The 16,710-nt window shown below is 35.5% G+C and overlaps 1 protein-coding gene across 4 annotated transcripts in view; it reads left to right on the plus strand.

The window, feature by feature from the left end:
- The window catches only part of LOC106884274 (F-box/WD repeat-containing protein 1A), a 101,110-nt gene that overhangs the window by 71,208 nt on the left and 13,192 nt on the right, over positions 1-16,710 (plus strand). For 2 of the 4 annotated variants that reach the window (XM_014935563.2, XM_014935564.2), the window contains exons 5-6: positions 6,483-6,620; positions 8,262-8,300. In XM_014935563.2, coding sequence (XP_014791049.1) covers positions 6,483-6,620; positions 8,262-8,300 — 177 coding nt within the window. The remainder of the gene's footprint in view (positions 1-6,482; positions 6,621-8,261; positions 8,301-16,710) is intronic. The other 2 variants (XM_014935565.2, XM_014935566.2) reach the window with 1 other exon arrangement.

Raw genomic sequence — 16,710 nt, forward strand, 5'->3', positions numbered from 1 at the left:
AAGAGGTATTTCAAAACATGTGTAGAAGAGTGAACTTATGTACTGAAAATGGATGACACTTTCAACACCTATAAAGTTTTTTGAAGTCTTGTAAAGTCTAATATATTCTTTTGTGGTCTTATACCATCTTATAAATATTTATTTTGCAATAAAATACTGACTGCGGAGAGACTTTTTGAACACCCTGTGTAATTTTTTAAACTTGTTTAATTTCCTTTTCCTTTTTTTTTTTTTTTTTTTTTTTTTTTTTTTTTTTTTTTTTTTTTTTTTTTTACGTTTTACTTTCAATAAGCAGTTTTATTTGGTTGATATATTTTGTCGTGTTGAACTTGTTTTATAGATATTGATCTAAGCTTGTCCCTTTCCTTGTACACATAATTTGAGAACATTGTTTATGAGATGTACTGTTCCACTAATTGTTATTAGGCTTGTTTTGGGTGTGATATCCTGTTTGTGACGTGATGTTGATAGAGAAACAAAGTATCTAGTTATCTATGTTTGTTATATTGTCTGAATGAATGTTGTTTGGGAACAAGTGGTTTATTATAAGTACTATTTCATAGTTAACTTATAACTATTTGTGTACTCTTATGTTGTTACTTGTGGTATTAAGTTGCTAGATCTGGTATTCTTTGGTTTTCTTCATGGGTAACTCAATTAAGCTTGGATAATGCTTAGATATTGGTGTATATATATTGGGTCATCCCGTAAATAATGTGTTTTTTTATATGTTTATTTTTCAGAATTAAGATAAATGAAGTTCTTTTTTTAATCTAAAATATACTCTCCTTCATTTTCTATAATGCTCTCCCATCTTTCTAGTAGACTTGAAAGGCCCCTCTTCCAAAATTCACTTGTCCATGGCGGAAAATACTCCTCCAGTACTGTTCTGACCTCGTCTACAGAATTCATATTTTTTCTGCCCAAATGATTTTGAAGACTATGGAATAAATGATAATCAATGTCCGGCAAATATGGTGGGTGGGGCATCATTTCCCATTCAAACTACTCCAACCTTGTTGAATATTTGCAGTGTTTGTTTTGGTGATTGTTGAATTTTGTTAATCTTAGTTTTGTTTCTTGGAGGAACTCTTTCATTATTGAAAGTTTTTTTGTTTTTTTTTTCCAGTTTTGAAAAGTGTTTTTGCTTTCTTCTTTGTGTGTGTGTGATGATAATTGGCAAGTGACCTGAGTTGGGGAATTGTTTGCCAAAAGAGGAGGAGGTGGTGATGTCTGGGAAAGAGTTGTTGTCGTTGGTTTGGTGAGAAGTGTGTCTCTTGATGTGGGTTAAGATGTAAAAGAGTTCAGTAGCTATTATGTTATGTCAACTCTATTGTTGACTACTATTTGAAAGTCTAATGCTGTTGTGTGCACTGAAATCTTCCCTGACAAGTGTTTGTGAGGGTGTTGTAGTGCATTACCTGGGGGTATATAATCCAGGTGGATGGTTGCTAAAAATGGTGGAGGTATACATTGTATTTATGATATTAATATACTTTGTGTTATTTTGTAAATCTGTGTTTCTATTGGTGATAATGGTGGTGAATACAACTTTTTGTCTGCGATAATACTGCACCTGTTGTAAAAGAGTCTGTCTAGCCTGGTTTCAATATAATTTAGCTTGATGTGTGTGTGTGTAATGGATGTTCAGTTTAAAAAAATTTTTTTTTTTACTTGTAAGGCTGTCTCTTGAATTATTGCTACATGGATTTTGTCCGGTTTACAAAGTTTGAGTGTGACATGTTTATCTTTAAGTGGAATCTGTACAGGGTTTAGGTCAGCCATGGACAAATTGTGACCTACAGGAGTTTCTGAATGGCATGCCTAATGGAAAATTGCTCCACCCTCTTTTTTTTTTTAATAGTTGTGTGGTCTGTCAGATGGGATTGCAACCTTGCTGTTCAGACTTTATCATGTTTTACAAAGTGCAAACATATATTGCCAGAAATGTAAGAATAAAAAATGATTGGAAAGAGTGAGTCTTCATTTATATAAGCACATCACTAAGATAATTATGGGTAATGTTGTTTAATCCAGGTCATCTGTGGTTGACGTGACATTCTAGCTTGGCAATCCAGTCATTTCCAGATACAGTTTGCTTAGGACTAGATCAGTGGTTATCAACCAGCATCCATATGGCCTTTTGGGGGGGGGGGGCATATAAATCTTTAAGATTGATCTTCAATAACTTGGTTGTACTTCTACAATACACAAAATATTAAAAAAAAAAATGTTAATACAGTTTCTAATAATATTCAATTATAAGAGTATAATGATATTTTTAAACATCAAATGGCTAGGAGCATACATCTAAGTAAAATAGGAATCAAAGGGGTCCATAGGTAAAAAGTGTTTGAGAAACACTGGACTAGATTATCCAATGTGTTTTTTCTTTCTTTTTTCTTTTAAATGTGATTTGAGGGGAAATTGGTTGTTTTTTCTAACACCCATGTAGAAATTCATTCAGTTCTGTTTCCTCATAGTTCGATGTTTAAGAGCAGAGGCAAGTGTAGATTAAGTACTGTTTAGAAGAGTGGTTTTCAAACAGAAAAAATACCAGCATTCTCCCTACATATTAAGGAAGGTTTTTGCTACTTTTTAAACTTAATTTAATTAATTAGAAAACAAAAATAATTTGCATATTTATATTTTTTTTGCTATGATATTGGACAAGCATAAAATGTTTAAAAATTATCTGAATTTAATTAACCTGGCAATTTGACTGACCCATGATTAGACATGATTAGTGCAAAAGTTAGAATGGAGCTGGTGTTTGCTTTGTGACCAAAATTCAAAATAAAGCAAGTTTCATGAGCTGCTGTGTCCATTAGCAAAAGGACTCCTGCTACCCCAATGTCTCTCTCTCAGAAAGGCACACTATGTGAAACATTTAAATGTGACAAAGCAAATAAACAACTAAACACCAAATGTAAATGGCTTATTAGTCAAATTGTACAGTATGGCACACAATATGGTCTATTAATATGAATAGATAACTATGGGAATGGATACTAAGGGTGAAAAGGTGCAGTTAGTTGACTGTGCAATGTGTGTGTGCATCTGCATGCATGCATGCATGGTTGAGTTAGAGCTCGATCAATAAATTCTTGAGATAAATAAGCTGGCTTTAATGTGAGAACATTGACTTTTTACTGATAAAAATACACAGAATCAATAGGTATGGAAAAATTATGTCATAGATCTTTCCATCCAAATGAGACAAGTGGAGAAAATTATGGTGGTATATAGCTATTTAAGTGCCTCTTTCTGGCTTTGTTTGTCTCTGTCCACCACCTATCTGTCTCTCCATGCACACTGCTGGAGAACTAAATACATGTCTGTAGTGTAAGCTGTTTTATAGACACTGTGTGAGAGTGAGCAAAAAGAAAATGTCACTGGAGTTGTTGGTGATGGGTGATTGTGTTGGTTAAGTCTACCTGGGAAGATATGGGATATAGGGAATAGTGAAGTAAAACTAGAATGTGTTTGTCCTTGTAGAATCAAAGTATGGAAAACTGGATGTTCAATAATGATGAGGAATTGAGATTCTAAAACCGAGGTGTCATGTAAAGGGCATTTGTGTGGGTGCTGGTGTCACATAGAAAGCATTGGTGATGGTGTCAATGTAAAAAGCAGCCAGTACACTCTGCATAGTGGTTGGCATTAGGAAGGGCATCCAGCTATAAAACCCAAGTTGAAACAGACTATGAAACCTGGTGCAGGCCCCTGACCATGCCAGTTCTTGTCTAACCCATGTCAACTTGGAAGACAGAATCAAATGATGATGACAAAGGAAACCTTAATGAAGCTTTACAAACTTATGTCGTGAAATAGGAATAATAAAACATGGAATTTTGTGCAAGTTCTACTTGTTCTTGTTAGTAATATTAAAAAGACAGTGGCTGGCAGAACATCAAATAAGATACGTAGTAGTATTTATTTACCTCCCTTTATGTTCTGAATTCAAATTCCAGTCAGGTTTACCTGTCATCCGTCAGTCAAAGAAAGAATCACCAGTCAGTATAAAAATAGTTACTGTGGTTGATGTAATGGGCTGTAATCTAGAGGATAGTACCCCAGCTTGGCCACAGTCCAATGACAGACCAGTGAAAGAGGTTATTTGTGCTTGCATGGCAGACAAAACAGAGCAAATGTGAAAACAATGGTAATTTTGGTATGTTGTTGCTGGATTGAAACCTTGATAGTTGTTTCTCCAAAACCTCTGCATTCTGTCCTCCCCCCCCCCTACTTCCAGTTTTCATTGGTTCAGTCTTCTACTGTAAATATGCTTCAGTTGTCACTGTGGAATGTTGACATTTGGATTAACAAGGGCAAAAACGTATACCTCCCTATTATTACTTATCCATAAATTGTGTGGGTGTGCATATGAGTTGTATGTGTTTGTGTGTGCCTTTGCATATATCTGTATAGTATGTGTGTGTGTGTGTGTGTGTGTGCGCATATATATATATATATATATATATATATATATTTGTGTGTGTATGTGTGTGCACATGTATATATGCACATACACATGTTCAAGTGAGAGTAATTTTAAAATCTAATTACTTCTCCATCTTGTAATTATTTTTGAATATTTTTATTTGTGAATAGTTTCATACAGAAAGAAAATTTAACAAATGGAGAGTAATATTCTTCAGTTATGAAGAATTAGGCTGCTTAGATGTCCTTTACATTTCAGCTTGACAGAGACAGGCTCTTTCTATGTCTTTCTTCATGATGGCAGTCAATAATTCTGGTTGAAAACTTTTAATTTATTTCTGCGCAGATGTTGTTCTTGAGCTACTGAAATGTATGGAGGTTATTGGTGCATACACACTCCTTCAAATATCTATGAAGAAAAAGAACACAAATTAGACACGGCCATGTGGCTAAGAAGCTTGCTTTACGATTATGCAGTTTCAGGTTCAGACATGCAATTTGGGTGCATTCATGTTCTGATTTAATTGATTGATCAATCAACCAAATCTAACCATAAATGCACCCAAAGTGTATATCCAAAACAGCTGTAAGTCTACAATGCATGAATAAATGTATAAATCCCATTATTTATACCTATTTTATATATCACTCTGGAGAATCAAACCATATTAACTTGTTAATACAACCATGTATTTACAAATCTGACTGGTGATGGACTGCAACTTTGGATTACCAATCATAGGGTCTTTTCTGAGCTTAATGTATTTTTATCTGCAGAGAGTTTAAGAAGTATTTAGTTTGGATTACTAGTCCTTTATAAACTCTGTGTTTTGGTGTGTGTGTGTTTTTGTCTCCCACCACTGCTTGACAATCAGTCTGATTTGTTTACAACCCCATAACTTAGCAGTTCGGTCAAAGAAACTGATAAAATAAGTGTACTTTTACTTGATGATATCAACTAACTGCCTTCCATCAAAATCATTGACTGGCATTGGTGAAAATCAACTGGTTCGTCTTTCCTGAAGGATTTTCATGCTGGAGCCAATGGATAATTTTCAGAAATCCTTGGCCTGGCAGTGCTACTGGAAGTTATTGCTAGTTTGGGATAATTATACAGACGTGGTAATGCTGTCTGCTGCACTTGCTGAAGATGAGCACAGAGCGATGAAACCATTCTGCATGGGCTTCTACAGTGCTTGGCCATTGCTAAATTGTATAGTTATGTTGAACAGCTACTATCATGTGTAGAATGGATCCAGCTATCAACTGATTCCATGGGAAAAATCGCTCCACTGTCTTCTTTGGCGAAGATGGGCTGGCAGTTTTCCTTTCCTGTGTCTGGTTGTTATGGCAAAAGAGGTTGTGTGATTGACATGACTGAAAGGACCGAAGACAAACACTCCTTTTTGGTTAAGCCTTCCTTGACTTTTCCAGGTTTCGCTTTGAAAGGAAAGTGAGAGTAGAGAGGGAGATGCTTGAACTATGTGCCTTTGGGCTGAAAAATTATGGAGAGAAAGGAATACTTGTCATGCTGCTCTTGGTGAGCAGGGTAACTTGGGATCTGTGAGGTTCCTTGGTTACACAAGGATTGCATCATTATCTTCAAATTTTTTCGTCTCCTTGTATGCCGTATATCGTTACACTTTCAGTCATTACTTTTGTTCAATGTATACTATTGAGTTGAACTTTTGCTGTGGTCATCATTGCTTTTCATCCTTTTGGGATCAATAAAATAAAGGGCCAGTCTGGGGTTGAAGTAATTGTCTTGCCCCTATCCTGAAAATTGTTGGTTTTGTGCCAAAATTTGAAACCATTATTATTCAGTGGCATTTTGTCGGTCTTTATGTTGAGTTCAAAACCTGCTGAGATCAACTTTGCTTTTCACCTTTTTTTTCAGAGTAGATCGAATAAGTACCAGTGTCATACTGGCATCAATGCAATTGACTTACCCCATCCCCCAAATTGCTGGCCTTGTGCCAAAATTTGAAATCATCATCATTATTATTATTATTAAAGCAATCTTTATTAACCTGTTTCAGAGAATTGAGAATAACTGGAGGACGGGCCAACACACACTACAGCGGATTCACTGTAGAAGCGAAACTAGTAAAGGAGTGTATTGCCTTCAGTACGATGACCAGAAGATTGTTAGTGGCTTAAGAGACAATACGATTAAGGTAAGTATTTCATTCCGAACCCTCCTCTCCCAACTTCCACCACTTTTATCCATTTTTTTTTAAAAATGGAAATTTTGCTATATTTTGTTTTGTATTCATATATGTTTGTAGATGTGTACTTGATAGTCTGTGTCAAAGGGGTGGGAGGGTGCCTTGATTTTTTTAGAGATATTAGAAGACCTGCATACATCATACCCACATGCACACACACACACACACACACACACACACACAACAAAGTAACAAACACATGCACACATGAAATTTGATTCATTACTGAATAAAAATGACATAACTAGCAATACTACTACTACTACTACTGTTAATAATAGTTTCTTACATTGACACAAAGCCATTTTTGTAGTGGGTGGGGGGATGTGGTTGTCAAGTAAATTAACTATAGTACTTGGTTGGTAACTGAATTTGTTGACCTCTGGAAGGTATCGATCCCTTTTGGGAATGATAAAATAAAGTACCAGTCAAGTACTGGGGTTGATGTAATTGACATATCTCCTCCTCTCAAAATTGCTGGTTTTGTGCCAAAATTAGAACTATCATCATTATTAGTTAAGAACGTGATGGATGACAGACTTGGTGGAATGATGGGCGAAATGCCTTTATAGTATCATCTCTTTGTATGAGTCAATGAGGAAGCCTCTATGTGGTTGCTTGACCTGCTAGAAATAGCAGCAAAATTATGCTTAAGTCACTTTCATCCCTACTCTGCAGTATTACAATATTCATAGCTAAAACACACTTGATCACAGGTCAGTGCATTCTGCTGACAAGGGGCTAAAAAAACAAGGCCTCTTTACATTGTGATCAACTCTGCTTTTTATTCCCCTCGAGTCAATACAATAGGTACTTGTTTAATAGTGGATGATTGATTTAACTGGCTGTACCCCTCCCCCTCCCTATCAAAATATCATCTTGGTGCCAAAGTTAGAAATTATTTAGTTGTCTCTGTTTTGAGTTCAATTCCTGTTGAAGTTTGACTTGGCCTTTTCATAACTCTGGGGTTGAAATAAAAAGAAAAGAAAAAAAAAAGGACCATTTGTGTGCAGCAGTCTTGATTCAAATAGATTTGTTACTTGGTGCTAATGTAAGAAATTATTGTTATTGTGTCATGTTGGCAGATAAATAAGTGTTGGTCTAAATGCCTTTTAAACTATTCAGTTTTGTTCTAATTTTTAGATTTCAAATCCTGCCAGAGTAGCTTTTGCCTTATATTGTTATGGTTTGATGAAATAATTTCAAGTCGTGTATTTTGTGATTGTCCAAAATGGGCTTGTACTAAGTTAAAATAAATTTATTATCATAATTAGTAATATTATTATTATTAATAGTAATATTCTCTGTGAATAAATACAAATACCAATTTTAAAATTATTTTATTTTTATATCATCATCATTATTATTATTATTATTATTGTGATTATTACAATGGAATAAACCCTTTAAAAAAAAGACTTAGAAAAATTAAGGTTTTACGAGATAGATTATGCAATTTCCAAATTTTTAGAAGAAATTATTAGAAAGATTATTTTCCTCAATCTGATTCAAAATTTTAAAAACACCAAAAATTCCTAAATTCTCATAGATTTCAATGTCTCAAAAAAAGAAAACCATTTTTATTTTTAGATTTACCAATATCCATGTAAGGAAGATTCGAATATTAAGGTTAGACCACTTTCGCTTGTAGTCTTGCTCCTATGTTTATACATACATACATATATATGCATACACATGTACATATAAAACATACACACATATATGCACACACATACAAACATGCACATGCATATACATACATGCATATACATACACAAGCATCCCCCACATTACAGAATTCTACATTCCTGGAAAATCTTGGCATAATGCAGAATTTTGTAATGTGAAACTTATTTTCCCATTGATTTCCATGTTATAAATTGAGATGTTCTGATGGAATTTTTTTTTGTTTTTTTTTTGTTGGGGAGGGAATCAACAACAAAACATATTTTGATCAATTTTATGCATGAAAGTGATTTTTTTTTCAAACACATGGAACTGTATTTATACATGAAAACATTTGAAGAGAAGTACATAAGGGAATGAATAGAATGCATTAATATAGTAAAATAGGAACTCACTACCAAAAAAAAAAAAAAAGACAGGAAAGAAAAGAAAAAAAATTGACTGCTGTGTTGCAATGAAGACTTACTGGAAGGATGAAAAGCACTGTCTTCTGCCCTGTGGATCATAATTATAATCATCCACTTCAGTAACGAAAAATGTACACAAAGCTGTGTAATATTTACAATGCTTTATTTCTTAGTAAGACTCAGTGTAGGAACGGAGCTCATTATGAACTCCTCTTGGCCATATTCTTTACAGCCAATTGAAATAGTGTGGGTGGAGCTTCTGTATCCTCTTCTTGCCATGTGGCCCTCTCTCTTAGTCTAAAAGCATCAGCTCTTTGTTTGACAAGCATTCTCTATTTGACTCGCATAACTCAACCACATCCCCTGCAACTTCTTCAAGCCCTGTATCATTTGTCAATCACAGTATCTTACTGAACTTGTAGACTTTCTGCTGGTGGAAGGCCTGTACGGTCAGGAATACAGTCTAGCTATGTTTTGCCAAATGCCATTTATAAATTCAAAATTTTCCCCCAGTAGTCGCTTACTGCAGTGTTATCCTCCTCATAAATTACATTTATGTATTGTTTTAAAATTCTATTCATAACTCTTCTATGCCTTGAAATTAGCTATCACACTTTGACCCATTGGCTGGAGCAAAGAAGTTCTTCTCTTAGGGTTGTATTCTGCTCTCACATTATCAGAGAGATCATTTAAGCTCACTGGGTATTCTTGGTACATTGTGTAAAAGAGCAGCATTTTTTTTTGGAACTATTATGCCTGGCATTATACTTTTCTAAAGCAGAGCAAAAAATGTTTATAAGCCAGTCTTGGAAACATTTGTAGTCATCCCAGCTTTTTTTAATTTTTTATTTGAATCCCTAATCACAGATCAATTAAACCTGTAGTCCATGGAGGACTTTAGATTTCCAGAATAAGGGCTTTAATTTCATATCACTGGTAGCCTTTCATCCCACTAGAAGTGTTAGGGAGTTTTTGAAAGCTTACAGCCTACTATTGATTTATTTCACATAGAAATGAAAGTCCTAGCATATGCACTTCCAGAAAAGCGTAGTCTCATCAACCTTGTTTATTTGTTCTTGTTTGTGACCTCCTTCAGCAATAATTTTCTTCAGTTCCTCAGGATAAGTAAATAAAATAGAAAAATGAAAGGGTGGAGAAGTGATATTGAAAAGTGGGAGCTGTATGATATGGGAGAAATAATGTATTGTTAAATCTAGTAACAAGACTCAGGGCAAGAATGCTGAGAGCAGTGAAAAAAACACGGTCATTTGAATTGATGCGGGCACAAACAAGGACTGGGTAGAAGAGAGTGTGAATAGTTGTTTGCAAGAAAGTTGAGATGTATGTAGAACAGGGTACTGTGGAAGAGGAGGGTATGGCTTGGTGTTGGCAAGAATGTTGAGGACAATAAAACTATAAAAAAGTTTGTAGGAGACAAAAACTGATAAATTTTAAATAATCAATTGGTAGACTAAGCAACAAAAATTTCAGTGAATGGAGACAGGAAAATGAGAAAAATTGTTGATTGTATTCATGTATCGTACCAAGTATCTATTTCTAGAAAGAAATTGTGCATGTGTGTGTGTTGCATGGATTTTGATTTTTAGTTTTTGAAATTAAAGTTTCCATGAGGGTGGAATTACAAGCTCTATCTTTAAATTAGTGGTCATACTTTACAATTTCCCTTAGTGTAAAATTCTGTAACTAGAGATTTTCATAACAAGGTGTATGCTTTGTGTGTGTGTGTGTGTGTGTGTGTGTGTGTGTGTGTGTGTGTGTGTGTGCATGCATGCACACGCATGGATATATATGTACATGTACACAGTGTGCATATGTGTGTTTGTGTGTACATCATACACATGTACATGTCTGTATGTATACAGTACCTCAATATGACCCATAGGCAGCTTTAGCAGAGTTGACTGTGCTGCAAGCATTTGAACTAGGTCTCTGGTTGGAAGATAACTTCCTTCTACCAGTCCCACAGGCTCTAAAATGGGTCAAGACCACTGCCCTTGCTCCTTCATGTCATTTTAGACACACGCACTATTGGACACACACACACACACACACTCATTCATTCACACTTACTCTCACATACATTCATTTACACTTACTCACACACAATCACTTTCTCTTTCTTTCTCTGTCTTTCTGTCTTTCTCACATGCACTCACAGTGAATCTTTTGTTAAACTGTACTAATAATAGTGAGGAATGGTGTCTGTCTAACCTGAGTAAACCAGTGATAGGAGTTTAAAATTGTGATATCGAAAATATATGAAATTTAAGCTGCACATGATAAACAGTAACAAAATTACTGAAAATACTGTAAGCATCCTATAATTTTATATAAAATATATCTATATATTATAAATTCATTTAACATTCTAGTATGTAAAAATCGAGAAGTTATAACTGTAAATTAATTTCATTTACTTGCAGTAGATACCAGTGGAGCTTGATGTAGTCTAGGTAGGGGTGAGGGTAGGGGTGATAACTTGTCATTAAGTACTGTGAGAGCTATGATGCTCTGCTAATCCTTACCTCTTAAACAGAAATCTGATTTGACGGTGAAGGATTGAGCTAACAGTAAGTAGGTCATCGATATCAGCAGCAGCGTTGTGACAAATTGGCCTGAGGAATAAGTTGGAGTTTCAGTTGTTTAATCTTACTGAAACTACTTGTGGATAATGAGTTGCTATAAGACTTTTAACGATATCAATAATATTGCTAAACATTTGTTTCTGTTGACGAGTGATTATATGAACTGACAAGCCATGATCTATGTCAGATCATCCTCTGCTTTCAAGCCAGGTTTTGACATTCTCTTGTGTGACATCATCTCACCTGTTCTCTCTGAAGTTTATTATAAAAATCCCTTGTGTTCAATTCTTCAAAATATGTATTCTACTTCCACATTCTGCACAGGTCTTTCCCAAGCATTGATTACAGTAGTACACTTCAGTATCTTCCATGAGGCTGCAAAATTGGTTGCAGTTCTTGAGCCACTGAGAATTTTTTCTTCTCGTGGTTTTTCTTAGATTGTCCTCTTGTCATAAGAACTTTGTTCACACACTTTCACTGCTACAATGTCTTACAGGCTGCAATTACATTTTGAGTCATTGGCTAGACTCTGGATGTGACATTTGAGTGGCAAGAAGTGAACAGGTGCATTGTTCAAAATTAATATCTTAAAAGAATGATTGACAATATACACTCTCAGTAAGTAATGTGAGAAAACCAGTCATTCAAGATGTGCACATTGAACCATGGTGATAATGACCTGATAGCCGGTGCATAACATCTTTCGAAGTTGCAAATGAACTGAACTTCTCCACCACCAACACTAACTTTAAAAGGCGCTTACTATCTGCATTCATGCAACACAGTACCACAAAACATTTCTTAATTTGTGACTCGGTGTGGATGTTTCTTTAACTCTTTAACATTTAAATCAACTACATCTGGCCCAAATATTTAACCCATTCTATGTTCAAACTGGCCAGATCCAGTCTATCACACCTACCCTACAATGTCATTCTAAAAATAAACAATTACATCATCGAAATCTTGAAACTATGAAATAATGCATGATAAACCATGAAATAAACCATGAATAAATAAGCATTACATTTGACAGTAATCTGAGTGCTAAAGGGGTTAAAGTTGGGTATTCTGGGATAGTGAGCGCTTATGCCACCCAGCTTCGTTCTTCATATTTAAATCGTTTCATCTCTCCCCGAATGTTTCGATGGCCTTGATTTATACACTACCTGATTTGTTGTGGGCAATTTTGCTGCTCAATCAAGAAGTTTGAAGTTTGTGACGGGTGGTTGTCATTGTTTAAATTGCCACAGCCGTATGTCACTTGCTGGAAATTTTTTAATTGCATATACTTAGCTAGTTTGGTAGCAGTTCTTTGAATTTCCATACCACAAACATCGTTACCCACAAGATCATTGATGCATGCACTGTTGTTACTGTCTCCTCGGAATTTGCTTATTTTTCAACTGTCCTACACCTTCTTGCACTAGTTGATGGCAATTTATAATTAGCATCAGCATTAAATTTTCAAGAACCTGCAGTGAGTTTTTATTTAGTCTTGCAAACGTCTGAAGCTATATGCTTTTTATCAGCATACGCTTTGCAGATTCTCACCAATATACAAGTTGCCCTCCTTCTCCAAGGTCTAAGTCTGTAGCATCAATGAAACCAACAGGAAAGTTAGCTTCTTCATTTTCATATGTCAGAAACTTGAAGGTGTCCTTTGTAAACTCTGGTTGTACGTCATTGACATTGGTAATTTGGATAGAAAATTTCCTTAGAAATTCCAGTCTGTTCTGTATTATCCTTGAAGCCGTGATGTAAAGTAAAAAGCTGACCATTGCCCAATCATTGAAATAGCAACAAACAATGCAGGGCAACGCAACTTGTTTTGTAGTATATGGTAGTTACTGTCACAGAGTGCACTCTGCTACTATACTAAACATGCTACTATGGAATTAATATTGCTGAAAAATAAACAAATGTAGGCGCAGACGTGGCTGTGTGGTAAGAAGCTTGCTTATCAACCACATGGCTTCGAGTTCAGTCCCACTGCATGGCACCTTGGCCAAGTGTCTTCTACTGTAGCCTTGGGCCGACCAAAGCCTTGTGAGTGGATTTGGTCGACAGAAACTGAAAGAAGCCTGTCATATATGTATGTTTGTGTGTCTGGTGTGTTTACATTCCTGTAACTTAGCAGTTTGGCAAAATAGACCAATAGAATAAGTATGAGGCTTACTTTAGTTTTGGAAATCAAATCTCATTACCAATTTTCACCTTGAAAGTGTAGTGTTTATTAGAGGGAGTGCAAAAGTGAATAAGAAACACACATTACTTGTATATATGTAACAGGTTAAATACAGGTAGAAAGAAGTAGGGTGATGGAGGAGGTATGAACGAATTTAAATAGCAGATGGATTAAGATGTTAGTTAGGTGGGGTTCCGCAGAGCACTAGAAAGAAAACATTTTAAATGTAAATGCAAATAATAAACACAATGCAAACTGGTAAACTGTCACTCATTTCAAGTCCTTATTTTGTCACTATTCCAGTATGCTGCTACCTGGCCAGTACATATAAAATTAGCCGGAAGAAGGTATTAGTGAAGTAACTGTCACAATAGTTCATAACAGGGAACAGAAGTGTTAGTTTTCCATAAGGTTTATATTATTGAATGGTCTTAAAATTTATGATAAATTTGTCATCTTTGCTGTGTGTTGCACTTACTTACCCAGTGCACCCAGAGAATACCCCCTCCTCCCCTTACAACACTAATAATCAAAGACAGTGGCAGAAACCATCACTGACAGTCAGTTTTCTTAACTCAAATTTTGTCCAGTTTGTCCTATATCCAACCTAACAGGGTGTGGTTTAACAAGGGTTCACTGTGTGCTCGTGCCCACACACACACACACACACTCCCTCTCTCATACACATACACACACACAATATCTCTCTCACACACACAATCTCTCTCTCTCTCTCTCTCTCACACACACACAATCTCTCTCTCATACACACACACAAACAATCTCTCTCTCTCACACACACACACACACCTCCTTTTGTCTGGAGATTCCTTTACCTAACACTGTTACTACTACTATAATTATTACTGTTATTCTAAATGATAACCCTAGAATAATTATTACAACTATTAACTACCAGTACTGCTACTACTACTACTACTACTTGTCAAGCATTTTTCAATAACTGCTTTTTTGTCTCTTTTTGTATTTTATAAAATTTTGATTTTCTTATAATTCTTAGAATAGTAACATACAGACACACACACACATTCTCTCTCTCTCTCATTTACTTACTCTCTACTTCTCATTGATTTTTTTTTCTCTTCCTGCTTACTGACTTTCACCTACCACACTCTCTATTACTGTTGTCTCTTACTGTTTGATTTACTATCTCTCTTTGTCTTACTGTCTCTCTTTTACTGTTGTTCCCCCCCCCCCCTACTCTCTACCTTACTGCCTCTTTCATTTTTACTGTTGATTAGTTTGTCTCTGTGTTACTCTCTCTCTCTCTCTTTGGTTGCTATCACTTGTCTCTTGTCTGTGTCTCTCTTTCTCTCAGCTAGCAAGCTGAAGTGAAAAGCACAATATTGTGGTAGACTCTTCAAAGTATACAAGTAACATTGACTAACTTGCAGACGATACATTGTACAATAAACTTTGGGTTTTAAGCGTTCATATCTTTATTCCTGTGGTTCTTAGTTGTACTTAGCTCTGTATGCATTACCATAGATGTGAAACTACTTAATTTGACAAAATTTCGCACTAGTTCAAATCCACTGCAGGCTGTCCCATTCATATAATTGGGGAGGCAGTTAACTTAAATCTACATTGCCTCCAGTTACTGAACTTTCTGGAACAACAACAACAACAATAATAATAATAATAATTTCAAATTTTGGCACAAGGCCTGAAGTTTTTGGGGTGGGGACTAGTCGATTACATCAACCCTAGTGCATAACTGGTGCTTATTCCATCGACCCTGAAAGGATGAAAGGCAAAGTTGAGCATGGCGGAATTTGAACTCAGAACATAAAGATGGATGAAATGCTGCTAAGCATTTTACCTGGCATGCTAATGATTCTACCAGCTCGCCACCTGAATGATAATAATAATAGGTACTAGACGAAAATAGGGGCAACTGAAGTTCAGTATGGGCTTGATTAATTTTAGGTATCTATTCAAGAATGAGGGGTAGGCACTAGTTTCTTCTGAGTGAGTGAAAGGTAAGCAGTCGTGTCTTCTGAGGATGCTGTGATGGATGAAGGATTAGTATTAGCCCCTCTTATGTCTTGCCAATGATAACCTGTCATTTCATCCAAAATCAATAAGGCATATGTGGGATGGGAAAGGGGTGGATGGGTTGGAATGGGTATCTTGATCCATTTCTGATACATTTTAATGGATGTATATTCTGGAGCTTAGTCCTTCTTGTCTAACAAGTCTGACTGGTCTGAGGACTTTCATATTTTATGTATAAGAAGGAAACAAAGACTGAAACTAATTAATAGACAAACATGTCATAATGTATAGTTTAATTGTTATTGTTGAGCGGCCTTCTTCTCGACCAACTCAATTAGCCTCAGAAATCTATGGTGTGGAGTTGGCTGATGGAATAACTTACAAACTGCAAGTCCAGCACACTCTCTGTAATAATGGAGCAGGTTACAAATATGTGTGCTGTGTTTGTTCAAATTGAATCATTCTGTTGGCTTTTTGGATATGGCTGCTCTTCAGCCCCATCCCTACATCTTCTTGTTGCTTGGCCTGGGTCAGGTTTGGAGAAGTATGTTGTCTGAAAGCAACTTTTTGTTCCTGAGTTTTTAGTCTGTAGTGCTGAGCAAGTCAAGCAACCACTTAGAACCTCCTTTAATAAGCTTATTGTAGGTCATCATTACTTTAAAAAGGCTTGGAGTGGTAGGTGAGTAATTTGGTTGTTACACTGAGCAGGCAAAAAAAAAAAAACAAGATAGAAAAATCCCTTGCTTATTAATGTGGGCTTCCATTTGAAATACAGCTAAGAATTTTGTGTAAGAGATAGGAACAGTGAGGTGGAAAGAGATATGGTGAGAGAGAGAAAGTTTGGTTGTGATACATCTAAATTGAGTTGTTTCATTTTAACATTTACTACTAATTAATAATCTATTTTACTAATTATTCTTGTCAATATGCTACATTTTTCACATAATTTTGCTCTAGAATATTAACTTCTCTTTACTCAAGTTAACTTCTCTTACTATAATTTCTTAAATTATATACACACATATGTATGTATGTATATATGTGTATAATTTAGCATTCTGCCTTATTCTTCATTTTCCTATTATTTCTCCACGTGTGGTTAACACAACCCCACTATTTACTGACTTATATAT

Source organism: Octopus bimaculoides, chromosome 14 (genome assembly GCF_001194135.2).
Source record: "Octopus bimaculoides isolate UCB-OBI-ISO-001 chromosome 14, ASM119413v2, whole genome shotgun sequence".
Classification (NCBI taxonomy): domain Eukaryota; kingdom Metazoa; phylum Mollusca; class Cephalopoda; order Octopoda; family Octopodidae; genus Octopus; species Octopus bimaculoides.